The sequence below is a fragment of the Aquarana catesbeiana genome, linkage group LG07 (genome assembly GCF_042186555.1).
Source record: "Aquarana catesbeiana isolate 2022-GZ linkage group LG07, ASM4218655v1, whole genome shotgun sequence".
In the NCBI taxonomy this organism is placed as follows: domain Eukaryota; kingdom Metazoa; phylum Chordata; class Amphibia; order Anura; family Ranidae; genus Aquarana; species Aquarana catesbeiana.
The window spans coordinates 162376361-162392250 of NC_133330.1; the positions used below are offsets into that span (position 1 = coordinate 162376361).

At 44.2% G+C, this 15890-nt stretch overlaps 1 protein-coding gene across 2 annotated transcripts in view; it reads right to left on the reverse strand.

Annotated features, from left to right (window-relative positions):
- NTMT2 (N-terminal Xaa-Pro-Lys N-methyltransferase 2) overlaps positions 1-15890 on the reverse strand; it is a 197421-nt gene that overhangs the window by 150499 nt on the left and 31032 nt on the right. The window contains exons 1-2 of one of the 2 annotated variants that reach the window (XM_073591420.1): positions 11611-11737; positions 3085-3260 (exon numbers count right to left, since the gene is read on the reverse strand). In XM_073591420.1, the coding sequence (XP_073447521.1) occupies positions 3085-3246 (162 nt within the window). In that variant the 5' untranslated portion in view covers positions 3247-3260; positions 11611-11737. Of the gene's footprint in view, positions 1-3084; positions 3261-11610; positions 11738-15890 lie in introns of those variants that run through there. The other variant, XM_073591419.1, reaches the window with a different exon arrangement.

Consider the following 15890-nt stretch of genomic DNA (forward strand, 5'->3'; position numbering starts at 1 on the left):
AGGGAGAAGCTTAGAATTTCCCTGACAACAGTGGGGTATGGTGAGAAGGAGGAGAATCAAGTGTGACTATATTGAGGCTTTTGCACACAGCAAAAATTTTTCAGATAGACCACTTTTTGCGTGCCTGAGATAGAGCTGGAATCAAATGCAGACACAGGTGTTAAAATAGAATCTTGCTTTTTTGCAAGGAAAGCAGGATCACTCTGAGTGGTTTGTTGTGCACTGATTGGCCATGCGCTTTTGCTGTGGTTCCCTTGCACTGGGTTTCTGCAATTGCTATCAGTGAAGGAATTCCCATGCGAGGTACTTACAAAATAGAGTGCAGAAATGGGGTAAGTATCTCTGGAGAAGGATACACAGCAAACCAGGTATCAAATGTCCTGTAGCAAAGTCCTCATGGCAAAAAGGTGGGAGGAAGAGCCTGAATACCTTATATGGGCTCTAAGGTGACTTGGTGGTAATAGTTCGACCTGTAGTGTTGTGTAAGTTCAGCCATACACAGTTCGAATATCGGCCGGTCCAGCAGGAACCAGCAGAGATTCGAACCATTAATGGGGAGGCTGAATGTACCAAGTTAAAAGAAAACGTTTATGCGCTTGGCCAATGTAGATGTGAACTGCTGCGACCCAATAGTCTGAATACTAGACTGCTGAAAACGTGTATGAAAAATAGTGCGCTATTCCTTTACAATAATATAACAAAACACAAAGTGCAGCGCTAGTAAATGGATAATATGAAAGGACTAAAAGCACAATACATTCCACCACAGTGTGTGAATAATCAGTCCATATATCCGGTCCACAAGAATCTTCAAAGTGTGGAAAAATGCATGCTTGCAAAAAACGGTGATTCCAGGAGCCCACCACCACGGTAACAAATGGCCTCTCACCTGATGTAGTGGACCCTTTGATTATAGAGGGTCAAAACCGCCTTTATCATAAACCAATGAATATGCAGCACATCAGTCAAGGACCAGGTACAGGACACTCCAATACGGCCATATGAAATAAAAATGGCAAAAGGATAGTGCTCTCCGTTTGGTAAAAGCTTTATTTATTATGTAAAATACAAACACTCACATATGTAGTACTTGGTACAAGCGAAAACGAAGATCCTCCGATCTTCCGAACAGCTTAGCAGATGCGCAGTGGCCGGGGGTGACGTCACGACGTTCCTCGTTCTGGACGCGTTGCGTCCCAGTGGGCGGGGACTTCATCAGCAGATGAGGAACGTCGTGGGCACCCGCGCTATATGCTAGGTACGTAGCCATGGCAACAGTACATTAAACGTGAAAGACCTCAAGCTCACCCGGAAGCTGATCCGGATGTGACCCCTTAAAGAGGATTAATGAGTGAACGGAAGTTTCACTCTCAAACATCTACAAAGAGAAAAAGTATCAATCCTAAAAAGGACATATGCACTAATCCCAAACGGGGATATGTGCAAGCCCTAGGAATAAAAAATTCCATATTATATAAAAAAAATATAAAATAATTAATAAAATATTGTGAATACAATAACACAACACTACAATTTATTTCAAATAAAAGTGTGAGTCATCCGCGGCCACTGTCATCTAATAAAAATACATATAAAATCAAATGGAGAACACTTAACGGTCTGATATAAAACAATTCGTGTCGAAATCCACGTTTAACCCTTCAGGGCAAAGAGCCCTGGTTTCAAAGATCCAATATGATTCTCTTTTGCTCAATTGCCTTATGAAATTCCCCCCCCCTCCAGTGTCTCGTGACCCTCTCTATACCCCAAAATCTTAGACTTTTGGGATTCTGATGGTGATGGAGTTTGAAGTGTCTGGAGACGTTGTGGGATTTCAGGCCTTTTTTAATATTGTTAACATGCTCAGCGAGCCTCACATGTAGGGGTCTGGATGTTCTTCCAATATACTGGAGCCCGCAACCGCACTCCAGCATATACACGACCCCTACCGTCTCGCAGGTAATTAGCTGTTTAATTTCATACTCCTTACCCGTAGCAGAGGCTAGGAACTTTTTCCTTTTCTTTATATTCCCCTTAGCATGTTTACACGGGACGCATTTGCCGCATGCATAGAAGCCACTCAGAAAGGAAAAAAGCCTATCCGAGGAAGGTACAGGGGGGTTCAGAACACTAGGGGCCAATCGGTCCCTTAATGATGGAGCCTTCCTATAAATAAACTGAGGGCGATCAGGGAGCACCGGGCCTAAGACTTTATCCTGTTTCAAGATGGGCCAGTTCTTAAGTACTATTTTCTCGAATGTGCGATACTGCACATTATAATCAAGCACCATCTCATTTGTTACCGTCGCTTTATTGACGATCTTATCCTGATATGGAGAGGTAATAGGGATAAACTTGACATGTTCATTAATACTCTCAATAACAATCATAAAAACATTGTCTTGACTTGGACGATCGACCAAGAAAAGGTTGTATTTTTGGATTTGATCATCAACATTACACACAACCGTTTCACTATGACTAATTATTTCAAACCCACTGACCGCAATTCGTACATCCCCCTGGGTAGTTGCCACCACCATTGGTGTTCAGCTGCTGCTCTTTTTTTTTTTTTTTTATATACTATTTCGCGCTGATTCATTTTTTATTCTTTACAATAATATGACCATATGGAAATATATAAGTGAAAAAACAAAAATGAATCCAAAATCTGATGTGTGAACAAAAATAAAATACAAGTACACAAGTATATAACAATCAATAATATGTCTGAAATGACAATAAATAATCCAAATCAAAGTCCATTAAACAAATTATTGTGATATGAATATATATATATATATATATATATATATATATATATATATATATATATATATATATGAACAAAGTCCAATATAAATGTGCCAAATGAATAAAGTTGAAAAAACATCCACTTTAAAATTGTGCTCCAGTGCTCCAAACCTGCTCCTTTTGAAAAAAAGACAGCCTCTTACCAGATAGCATGGATCTCAATTACATAGATCAGACAAGCCTGTGTGCAATTCACTAAAATATAGCAATGTTTAGCACATTGGTTAGTGTACTGCTATTTGGTTTAAAAAAAAAAAAACATCTACTAACCCCAACAAATTTCCTCAGAAATTCTCTTGATGATTCTATGTCGATATTGGAGAGGTCAGAAAAATCTCCCATCATTCCTTCATCCGTTGCAGGAACATCCTTGTAGAAGTTTCGTGCTCTAATATAAAACTGCATCTCCCCATCAATCACTTCGCTTGTCATAGCAAATAGTTTCACTGTGAAAACAGAATAATGACCTTAAGACAAAGCACCATGTAAACCTTGATACTGAACACAATTACAAAGTATGACTTGATGACTTTTGTTATTGAAGCTTGTATACTTATTTTCTGCTGTAGATATGGTCACCTCCATTTAAAGCGGTTGTATAGTCTTTTTTTTTACTTTTACCTACAGGTAAGCCTATAATAAGGCTTACCTGTAGGTAAAAAAAATATCTCCTAAACCTTTACGGTTTAGGAGATATTCCCCTTGCTATGCGCCGCTGACTGCAGCAGCGCATGCGCACAGGGGATTCTCGGCTGAAGCCCGGCAGCTGCCGGACCTTGCCGAGTAAGAAATCTCCCGCGCGCATGCGCAGGAGTGATTACATTGCGGCTCCAGCCACTCACAGCGCTGGAACCGCGATACCCGAGGCAACATGACAGTTCCCTCGGCATGGACCAGGTAAGATACTGACGCCTCGTTCTAAGGTAAGTATTTCATAATGAGCTAGTATGCGGTGCATACTAGCTCATTATGCCTTTTGCTTTACAGGGTTAAAAAAAAAAAAAAAAAATTGCGGGTATACAACCGCTTTAAATGAAACCTAAAGTCATATATTGGTTGCCATTATAACAATGTAGTCTGACCTCCCATATGATTGCCCTTAGTGCTATGGCCATTGAAGTATTACAAGTGGCCATTTCACCTTCCTATCTGAGATTGATTTCTGTGCAGTGGCGGTGCATCCATTAAGGGCACACGGGTGCCGCCCCCTCTCTCCAGCCACCCCCCTCTGTGTAAAATGGATAGATTCATGCATTGCACAAATATATCTATGGGCGCTGTAGCCACCCCCTATTCAGGCACCCGGCCCCTTTTCGGACACCTGGTGCTTGAATTCCAGCGGCGGGGGTGTTTTTTTGAAGCACCTTATTAGAGCCATAGGCTCTAATAGGCTTCAAAAAAGGTGAACTGCGAGCACAGAGCATTGCGCTCACGGTTCACCCAGGTGTGTTAGCAAGGCAAATATTCATTTGCTTTGCTAACACTGAACCGCCTCCCAGCCAATCAGGAGACGGGGATCCAATACCCATCACCTGATTGGCTGATGGCACAGGCGCCCTGATTGAACGCCAAACGGGAGGACAGAGCCATGGAGCATACAGGAGCTGTCACCTGCTCCATGTCCCACAGCTCACCACTATCACCCGCCACCAGGATGGGGTAAGTGTGTGCCGGTCAGACAGCAAGCAGGGGGGGTCAGAGTGACTGAATATGATGGGCACACAGGCTACATATGATGGGCACACAGGCTACATATGATGGGCACAGAGGCTGTATATGATGGGCACAGGGGCTGCATATGATGGGCACAGGGGCTGCATATGATGAACACAGAGGCTGTTTTTTTTTATGGGCACAGTGGCTGCAATTGATGGCACAGTGAGGCTGCAATTGATATTTTTTTTTTGTCCAGTCCATACATAGTTTGGACTTGATGGACTATTTTTTTTTCAACCTCACATACTATATAACTATATGATGGGCACAGGGACTGCATTTGATGGGCACAGGGGCTGCAATTGATGGCACAGTGAGGCTGCAATTGATGTTTTTTTTTGTTCAGAATTTTACAGTTTGTTTGACCCCCCCCCCCAAAAAAAAAAAAATTGAGCACCAGCCACCACTGTTTCTGTATATGGCACTGATTGACTGCCTATGACTCACGCAGAACTTTCATTTGGCCATGGATGGGAAGAAGAGGCAGCAGTTGGTCGTACTGCAAGGTAAAAGCCTTTAGGTCGAATTTACGACAACCTGCATTGAAAGCAACAAATTATAAAAAGTACATGAGCATCCACAGACATTAGTAATCTCTATATGGCAAGTCCATTAAACCTGATTTTGAAGTGTGAAGTGAGGTCAAGTAAAGTGAATCAGTGTTTTCATTAAACTTCTAGTCATTTATGGGGAAATTTAGAAAAAAAGAGAAAAAATAAGTACTCTTCAAATGACTGGATGATTGATGTGCACGCAGGTTCTTTTCACTTCAATTTTTCTCACTTCACTTCAGTAAATTAGGTAAGCTACCATAACAAATGTTATCTGACCATTTCATATTCCTGATATGTGTCAGTTGTACCATGTACTTTGTTTAAAGTATACTATTCTCTTTGCATTGTTTCCTTTTGTGTGAAATACCCGGTGATCCTGCCAGACTCCTATTCTCCTATTTCAAACTAGCCACACTAGGCATGAGAGCACATCCTTCTTACAGTGTGGTCAGTTTTTTTTCTTTTGCTGTGCTGGGAGAACAGCTTGCTTGTCCTCTCCTCTCCTCCAATGACCAAGATTTGTGCTGACACGCACCGCCTCCCTACACACACACACACACACACACACACACACACACAGCTGTTCACTGGGAAAAAAAGGTATTTATAAGTTTATTTATATATGTGTGAGTGTATATACACTATATTACCAAAAGTATTGGGACGCCTGCCTTTACACGCACATAGTTACATATTAGGTGAGGTTGAAAAAAGACACACGTCCATCAAGTCCAACCCATGTATGTGATTATATGTCAGTATTACATTGTATATCCCTGTATGTTCCGGTCGTTCAGGTGCTTATCTAATAGTTACTTGAAACTATCGATGCTCCCCGCTGAAACCACCACCTATGGTGCCGCTCTTACAGTAAAGAACCCTCTACGTAGTTTAAGGTTAAACCTCTTTTCTTCTAATTTTAATGAGTGGCCACGAGTCTTGTTAAACTCCCTTCTGCGAAAAAGTTTTATCCCTATAGTGGGGTCACCAGTATGGTATTTGTATATTGAAATCATATCCCCTCTCAAGCGTCTCTTCTCCAGAGAGAATAAGTTCAGTGCTCGCAACCTTTCCTCGTAACTAATATCCTTCAGACCCTTTATTAGCTTTGTTGCCCTTTGTACTCTCTCCATTTCAAGTACATATTTCCTGAGGACTGGTGCCCAGAACTGGACAGCATACTCTAGGTGCGGCCAGACCAGAGTCTTGTAAAGCAGGAGAATTATCGTTTTATCTCTGGAGTTGATCCCCTTTTTAATGCATGCCAATATTCTGTTTGCTTTGTTAGCAGCAGCTTGGCATTGCATGCCATTGCTGAGCCTATCATCTACTAGGACCCCCAGGTCCTTTTCCATTCTAGATTCCCCCAGAAGTTCTCCCCCCAGTGTATAGATTGCATTCATATTTTTGCCACCCAAATGCATTATTTTACATTTTTATACACTGAACCTCATTTGCCATGTAGTTGCCCACCCCATTAATTTGTTCAGATCTTTTTGCAAGGTTTCCACATCCTGCGGAGAAGTTATTGCCCTGCTTAGCTTAGTATCGTCTGCAAATACAGAGATTGAACTGTTTACCCCATCCTTCAGGTCGTTTATGAACAAATTAAATAGTATTGGTCCCAGCACAGAACCCTGGGGGACCCCACTACCCACCCCTGACCATTCCGAGTATTCCCATTTATCACCACCCTCTGAACTCGCCCTTGTAGCCAGTTTTCAATCCATGTACTCACCCTATGGTCCATGCCAACGGACCTTATTTTGTACAGTAAACGTTTATGGGGAACTGTGTCAAATGCTTTTGCAAAACAGATATACCACGTCTATGGGCCTTCCTTTATCTAGGTGGCAACTCACCTCCTCATAGAAGGTTAATAGATTGGTTTGGCAAGAACGATTCTTCGTGAATCCACGCTGATTTCTGCTAATGATACCGTTCTCATTACTAAAATCTTGTATATAGTCCCTTATCATCTCCTACAAGAGTTTACATACTATTGATGTTAGGCTAACTGGTCTGTAATTCCCAGGGATGTATTTTGGGCCCTTTTTAAATATTGGTGCTACATTGGCTTTTCTCCAATCAGCTGGTACCATTCCAGTCAGTAGACTGTCAGTAAAAATTAGGAATGATGGTCTGGCAATTACTTAACTGAGTTTCCTAAGTACCCTCGAGTGCAAGCCATCTGGTCCCGGTGATTTATTAATGTTAAGTTTCCCAAGTCTAATTTTAATTCTGTCCTTTGTTAACCATGGAGGTGCTTCCTGTGATGTGTCATGAGAATAAACACTGCAGTTTTGGTTACTGAAGCCCCCGATTCCCTCATGAAGACTGAGGAGAAGAATAAATTCAATACCTTTGCCATCTCCCCATCCTTTGTAACCAGATGTCCTTCCTCATTCTTTATGGGGACAATATGGTCTGTCCTCCCTTTTTTACTGTTTACATACTTAAAGAATTTCTTGGGATTTTTTTGCTCTCCTCCGCTATGTGTCTTTCATGTTCTATCTTAGCCGTCCTTATTGCACCCTTACATTTCTTGTTGCATTCTTTATAAAGTCTGAATGCTGATGATGATCCCTCAACCTTGTATTTTTGAAGGTCTTCTCCTTTGCTTTTATATGCATTTTTACATTGGAGTTAAGCCATCCAGGACTTTTGTTCGCTCTTTTAAATTTAATACCCAATGGGATGCATTGGCTAATGCCCTTATTTTATATGCTCTTAAAGCAAACCCATCTCTCCTCCGTGTTCTTTTTTCCTAAGATTTTATCCCAATTTATGCCTTCTAGCAAGGCTCGTAGTTTAGGGAAGTTGGCTCTTTTGAAATTCAGTGTCTTTGTATTCGATCACAGGTCCCCAATTGACCTATGATCGCTGTTACCTAAATTGCCCTGTATTTCCACATCCGTGATCAGGTCTGTATTGTTGGTAACCAGTAGATCCAGTAACGCTTTATTTCTAGTTGGTGCATCTACCATCTGACCCATAAAATTGTCCTGCAAGACATTTAGGAACTCGCGAGCCTTAGATGAATGCGCGGTTCCCTCCGCCCGGTCTATGTCTGGATAGTTAAAATCCAGACAGAAAAAACATAAATAACAGAATAAAATAATACATATAGCTGTCATATGGTCACAACATGGGATAGTACAGAACAGGTCACACTTTACATTTATCCTAAGAACCATTTCCCGTGAAGACATTAACACATTGTCACCCTCTAAGAGAAGACGATGATGTTCTATACAAAAATCAGTGAAAGCAATATTGTTGTGTAGTACGTCATCTGACCGTAAAGTAAAATAGAAGAAGAATACTGATGGGGGGGGGGGAGAGTAAGAGTGAGGAAAAAAAGGGGAAAGAAAAGACGGGGAATGAGGGGACCGAACAGAACTTGGCATATCAAACCTGCATTATGGGATCAAGGTGTATGGCTGGGTTGACCAAGGGGTGTCAATAACGTTTTTAGGGAGTCCGAGGCAGAGTAATCCATCCAAATAAGCCATAGAGTCTTAAATTTGTCAAAGGTGTCATTATCAAGAGCCAGCATCTCTTCCACACGCATGATGTAGTTGACCATGGAGACTAACAAGTTCAATGGGGGGGTGGTGGTTTTCCAGAATAAGGGAGTAAGCTGTCTAGCAGCTGATAAGAAGAAGCGTAGTAAAGTTCGCTTCTGGAGTCGCTATGGAGCCAGGAAGCATGGACAGTAAAGGTATCGCTGGAGATGGCGTCAAAGGCCGGTCATATAGATTGCTGTATATGGTAAAAACCTGTGACCATAGGGGCTGAATGGACTGACAGTTCCACCACATATGGAGATAGCTGCCGTTTACCGAGCTGCATCTCCAGCATGAGGGAGGTATGGACGGGAATATTTTATTTAGAGATTGAGGGTCCCTGTACAAGTTTAAAGTTTTTCTCCTGTGAGTAACAAGATATTAAAGATTTGTGTGTAAAGTAATACAACTTTTGCCACTCTACCGAGTGGGATTCCTTTCCCAGATCCGTGGACCACCTCCTGGTGTAAGAGGGGGGTTGATCGTGTAGCAGTGTGTGTTGTAGTGTGTACATGGCAGAAAGCAAATGTCTGGATATTTCAGAGAGAGAGAGCACAGCTGTTCATATCCCGGGAGAGGTCTGCGAATTTGGGAGGATGAGAAGAGGTCAGAACAAAAGGAGGAGATGCGGAGGGCTGTGAGCCAGTTGCCCTGGGCATTTGGCACAGCCGGAGTGCCTGTGGTGGGGTCAAATGAACTCGCTATGGGCCATGTGGATCGGGAATAAGGGCCTATCGAGGTAGAGTCCATGCCTTGAGGTAGTGCCAGATGGTCAAACAAAGATGTGAGGGGTGAGGGATTAGATGACAAAAGCGAGAGCATACCTTTTTTGTACCATAGGTGTAGGGCAGCGATTGTCAACGGGAAGGTGGCGGAAAGTAAATGTAGATGTTGCCCATAGCCCCAAAGTAAGGCCCTGAGGTCCAGGGCGGACAAATCTTGTTCCACCATGGTGGATGCTTTGGGGAAGGGGTGCGGGAACCATTATAAGACCCTAGATAGTATCGCTCTGTGATATAACTCAAAGTCAGGGAGGCCTACCCCATCCTGGGTTTTGGGGTACGTGAGCAGAGTATGACGGATGCGAGATATGCCTTGGTGCCAAATGAAACGTATGGAAATTGATCGCAAGGGAGTAAAGAAACGTTTAGGGACTGAGATAGGCACGGTTTGAAACAAATAAAGCAGTTTAGGGAGGGTGTCCATTTTTAATGTATTAATGCGACCAAACCAAGGTAGTGGCGTGATGTTCCAGGCATCTAATTCCTTCCGGAGCCGAGTCAATAAAGGGAGGTAGTTGAGAGCATAAAGCTCCAATAGGTCAGAGGAGATTGTTATCCCCAGATAGGAGATACTCCTGGAGCTCCATTGGAAGGGAACGTTAGCCTGTATTCGGGTGAGAGTCGTGTGCGGTAGGGATATATTAAGGGCCTCAGGTTTAGACATGTTTAACTTAAAGTTGCTAAGTTCCCCAAACCTGTGGAACTCCTGCATGAGAGAAGGGAGGGATGTGTGCGGTTGTTGGATGTAGATCAGAAGGTCGTCTGCGTAGAGTGAGAGTTTATGGTCGGAAGAGGGTGTCTGGATCCCTACTATAGATGTGTTATGTCTAATGCCCTGGGCTAAGTGTTCTATTACAAGAACAAAAAGTAGGGGCGATAAGGGGCAACCCTGTCGGGTGCCATTGGAGATCTGAAAGGGCGTGGCGGAAGAGCCGTTTACCAGGACCGATGCCAATGGGCGAGTGTATAGCGCCATAACCTTGGATACAAAGGCGGGACCAGGGCCTCATGACCAAGGACAAATCCCAAAGGTTTGCCAATACCTTTGCGTAGAGTTTAACGTTGAGGTTGAGGAGCGATATCGGCCGGTAACTACTGTACTGAGAGGGGTTTTTGCCTGGCTTGGGTATGACCGATATGTTAGCGGACAGGAGATTACAGGAGGGTAGGTGGGTATCGTCTATAGAATTAAATGCTGTGGACATTAGCGGAGCGAGGGACTGGGTAAATGACTTATAGAACCTAGGAGGGAACCCGTCAGGGCCTGGGCATTTACCGGCCTTCAAACTCTTAATAGCGGCAATATATTGTGTTACCGTTAGGGGGTTATCCAAATCAGTTGCCTGCTCAGCGGCTATCTGTGGTAGGGCCGTATCTGCAATGTAATCCCTCATGTTGGAAAGGTGTAAGTTTCCGGTATGGGTTGACGTGGTCAGTGGAGGCAGGTTGTATAGGTTAGTGTAATAACGCTGGAAGGTGTCCGATATACCGTTTGTACTGCTGATTTTTTGGTGGTCTGCAGTGCAGATGTGTTGGATGGGTCGACGTGGGGGACGAGGGTGAAGAACCCTTGCTAGGTGTTGTCCACATTTGTTGGCCAGCATGTAGTGCCGGTTGCGTCCCCGATCCCTAGCTATGAGGGAGTTGGCATCCAAAATGCGGAGCAGTTCTCTGCGTGCGTTAGAGAGGTCAACATATGTCGCTGGGTCTGAGTCACGCTTATGTGCAAGTTCAAGTGTATTTATGGTGGACAATAGTCGGGTGATATGAGCAGACCTAGCTTTCTTTAAGCGGAAGCCGTGTTGTATAAGAGTCCCCCTGAGTACGCATTTTAGGGCCTCCCACTTAGTTAGAGGGCTGGTGTCGTCAGTCTGATGGTCTTGAATAAAGTCCCGAATCGCCTGCTCAACTGCCGCAACACACAGGGTGTCCTTCAGCAAATTGTCGTTTAGACGCCACGAGAATGTTCTACGTGATGTCGGGGGATGGGCTAGACTAAGGTGTGCAGGGGCATGATCAGACCATAGTATATTACCTAGGGAAGCTTTAAGCGGGATGTCAAGCAGAAATTGGGAAACTCGAATGGGTGCTGCACTCGCCACAAATTCACCAATTGTGCGGAGTGTAGGAGTGATTTTATGTGTGTGAGAGCGGTGTGGGATATGGAGGACTTACCCAAGAAGGTGTCCACGGCTGGAGAAAGGGCCACATTGAGGTCGCCACCTAGAATGAAACAAGGACCGCCAAAAGAAAGTAACTTGTTCAGAACCACGGATAAGAAGCTCCCCTGGTCTTGATTTGGTCCATATACTTTAACCACTGTGAAAATAGAAGAGTTAGATTTTAGTTTGAGGAATATATAGCGGCCTAGGGGGTCAACCAGGGAGTCTAATACTTCATGGTGGAATGATTTGTGAAAGGCTATGGATACCCCCTTGGATTTTGCCTGCGGGTTCGTGCGATGATGCCATTGTTGGTAATAATGATTAAGGGTCGGAATCTCCGAACCCCTGAAATGGGTCTCCTGCAGGAGTAAAATTTGAGTTCTGGCCTTGTGGAAATGGTATAATATCTGGCTGCACTTCTCAGGAGTGTTGAAGCCCCTGCAGTTAAAGGAAGATAGGGTTATGTGGTCAAGCGGCATCATGGCAATATGGAGAGGAAATAACAGCAAATCTAATCTGCATTAGTAACAAGGTCTGCTTGGTTTTGGTAGAGGTGAGGATGAAAGAAAGGGGTGTAGGGAAAGGGAAGAAAGCAAAGAGGGGAGAGGAGCAGCAAGGAATGCGTGAAGAGTGGATGAGAATCGTCTTCAGAAAAAGAGGGAGAGAAGAGGTGGTGCTGTAAGAGACGGAAACCATCACAGGAGATAGGAGAGAGAAAAAAATCTACAGGCCACTGGGTGGCAGTATTGAATCATAGAGTGAATAGCTTAAAGTGGATGTAAACCCATTTTTTTTATAGATCATAGTGTACAGTATAAGATTTCCTATCATTTGAGCCCAGTCTTGCCACACAGAGTTAATCCATTTCTGAGCAATCCTCTTTTATTGTTCAGTGAGAGAAATCTTGACAAACTGAGAAAAACTTTGTCAAATACTCCCCCTTGCTGTGAGTGACAGTTGATTTACATATCTCGTGCACTAGCCTAAGACATGCATTATTTTTGAATTCCCACCCCCACTCCTTTCTTCAGCAGCTCTGCAAGGATTGGCTGTTCCACACCTCACCATGATTTGGCATGCTGAAGTCATGTGGTTACTTTCCTGTCTTTTCAATGGATGTTAGACATCATAGCAGAAATTCAGTGTTAGAAATACACAGGAGAAATGTATATTGACAAGGGGAGTGTAGAGGTGGGCGGGGAGTCTACTGACATCACGACTCCACCTACCGAGTTCCAGACAACAGACCCACCCACAGAATCTGCAGACAGAGGGGAGACATTTGACAGGTAAAGATACATGCAGGAGGCATGTATATCCTTATAGATAACCCCTATGGCAGTAGTTTAGAAAGGATGACATTGGGTTTACATCCACTTTAACATTGCTAAAATGTAGAACAGGCTAAGAAAAGTACAGTGCTTACTCAAGCACTGTCGGTCCTAAAGGGGGTAAACGTGGTAGGCACACGGAGTGCCTCCCGGTCCCGGGGTCTCTGGGGTTACATTAATTGTTGCTAGACTAAAATAAACCATCAACATAAAACTTTTGTAACTTAGTAAGAACTTTTGGGCACAGATTCACAACTTAAGGTGGACACCTCCACACACAGTTTGGTAGTACACAGGGGACCCCGGGGAGCTCCCCATGATAGAGAACCTGAGAAGGGACAGATATAGGGGGGAACAACAGTAAAAGGGGGGGGTTTCTGTTTTAAACAGTGTTAGCATGGGGATCTCTCAGGTGAAAGCGAACGTCTGTCCCATCAAACCTCTGGTGGGGGGTGAATGTCCTGTGCCGGAACAATTGGAGTAAACCCTATGGCAGGGTAAAGGTGTGTGCTCAAAAAGAGCCATAAGAGAGTCAATCATCTGGGGGTTTCTGAGATGTGCTTCTTGGGCGCTTATTCTTGCCAGATTTCTGCCATTGCAGTTGGAATGGGAGACCTGGGGTGGTGGGTGGGAGGGGCCAGTCGGGCAGGGCGACTTGAGGTAACTCCAGCGTGCTCAGGAACCGTGGTAGGTCTCCCAGGGTGCGAAAAAGGGCTGTCTTGCCTTCATGATGAACCCGTAATTGAAAAGGGAACCTCCATTGATACTTGATCTGTCTCTCTTGGAGTAGGGACATGAGTGGTTTAAGAGCAGGTCTCATGGCCAACGTTTGGCGAGAGAGGTCCGGTAGCAGCATGACAGGGGTATCATTCAGCCGGATGGAATCCTGTGTGCTGGTGGCTCTCATAATCTCCTATTTAACCTTGTAAAAATGTACCCTGCAGAGCGTGTCATGGGTAAAGTACTCTGTCCAGTTCACTCTGTCCAGTTCAATGGGGGTGTCCTTAGGCTGCAGGAGAAGTTGGTTGAAGATGGCAGTGACTGCCCCTGCTATGTCTTTGTGTTCTACCTTTTTGGGGATGCCACGGATCCTGATATTGGGGGTGGGTGCTGCGCTATCCAGATGGAGTGAGAGAAATGCTGCTAAAGGTAGCAGTATGAGGTAAATGCTGCAGTCAAATGGAAAATGAAGGCCGCATAAAGGCAAATGCAGGTGGGGGTTATCACTCCTTGGGATCCCTGGACCATGCGTGGTGTGGCTTCTATTGCAGTTTGCAGTGGCAGGAGCGGAAGACAGAGAAAGCACCTACTATGGTCCAGGGATCCCAAGGAGTGATAACCCCCACCTGCATTTGCCTTTATGCGGTTTTCCCATTACTGCAAGGTAAGGGGCCACTGCTCACTTGAGTGTGTTTTATGCATGAAGAGGATATACACCCTCTCTTCTCTGGCACCCCACTCTGCTATTTTGCACATTGGACTGTTTTTATTTTAGGAAGGATTATCATCACTGAACATTTTAGCATTTCCAGTTTCTTACTGGTGCACATGTCTGTTTGAAGCTTGGACTTTTTTTTGGATTGTTTCAGATTTATTTCAATTGATTTATTACTGTGGCACCTTTTTGATTGCGATGTGATTGGAGTGTGTATGTCACACACCACCTTGCACTTTTTATGCGATTTTGCACGGTTCACAGGAAATTTTACTTATTGCTGTGGTTTGCACATTCATTTATTTGCACTTTATGCCTAGAGCTGCACATATTGCTTCATTATCACTCATGATTTTATGATTTATTTGCACAACTAGTTTGCTGTTTTATATAATTTTTGTGGTCTTTGCATATTTATTGCTGTTTTTTTGCACATATAGGGACTTATATTTACGTTCAGGTCTGCACATTAGCGTTTAATATAAAATGTGATCATTTATGATTTTGCACATTATCCCTTTTGCACTGTCCTTTAGATATTGTACATGTACTTGGGACTGCCCTCTATTATTAAGTATTTCTATACTTCATCGTATCATACATGATCTTGTAGCTCGCAGCCTTCATTTTCCATTTGACTGCAGCATTTACCTCATACTGCTACCTTTAGCAGCATTTCTCTCACTCCATCTGGATAGCGCAGCACCCACCCCCACTTCTTTCTGTTTATCTATGGGCTTCGTTTGACCCCATTCGGTGCTTGCAGCTGTTCCTTTTTTATATCTCTCTCCTACAGCAGCGCAGGAATAACTTACAATACAGGACCTGATATTGTTCCGTCTATTATGGTTCTCGATGTCATCTTGGTGATACATAAGCTGCTGCAGCAAGACAGTGTGGGAGTTAAGAGTCTCTTCATGGGATTGCAGCATGTTACAAATGTCATCAGCAATGTTTTCTACGTCTTCCATGCGTGTCCCCAGATCTCTCTTAAGTTCATTAATCTCCTTTCTATAAGTCTTTTCCATGCGGGAGACATAATGCTCAAAATCGTTTTTAGTGGGCAGAGATCGCAAGTATTTGTGCATAGATTGCATCTGCCACTCCATGTCCCATCCATCCCCAGAGCACAGGGAAGTTTGTGAGAGATGGTGTGGGCTGTGAGAACTGCAGGAGGGGGACTCAAAGTCAGTAAGAGAGGCTGAATGGCCCCTGGAGCATACCTGCATGTCTGTTGGCTCAGAGCAGGCCGGGGATGGAGGTGCCGCTGCCATCTTGGATTTCCCCTGGCTGAGGAAAGCCGCAGATGCCCAGGTCACAAACCGGCCTAGATCGCCCTGCGTTCGGTCTCGGCGGGATCCTTGGGTTTTCCTTTACCCATCTGGGCGTTTTGGAGGCTGTGCAGGCGGTGATGGGGGAGATCTGACCCTGTGAGAGCCGTCGGGAACGGGAGCTGCCGCGATCTGTGTCTCACAGCTCCATGCGCTAGGCCACGCCCTGGCACCCCAGTTTTAGTCCATAGGG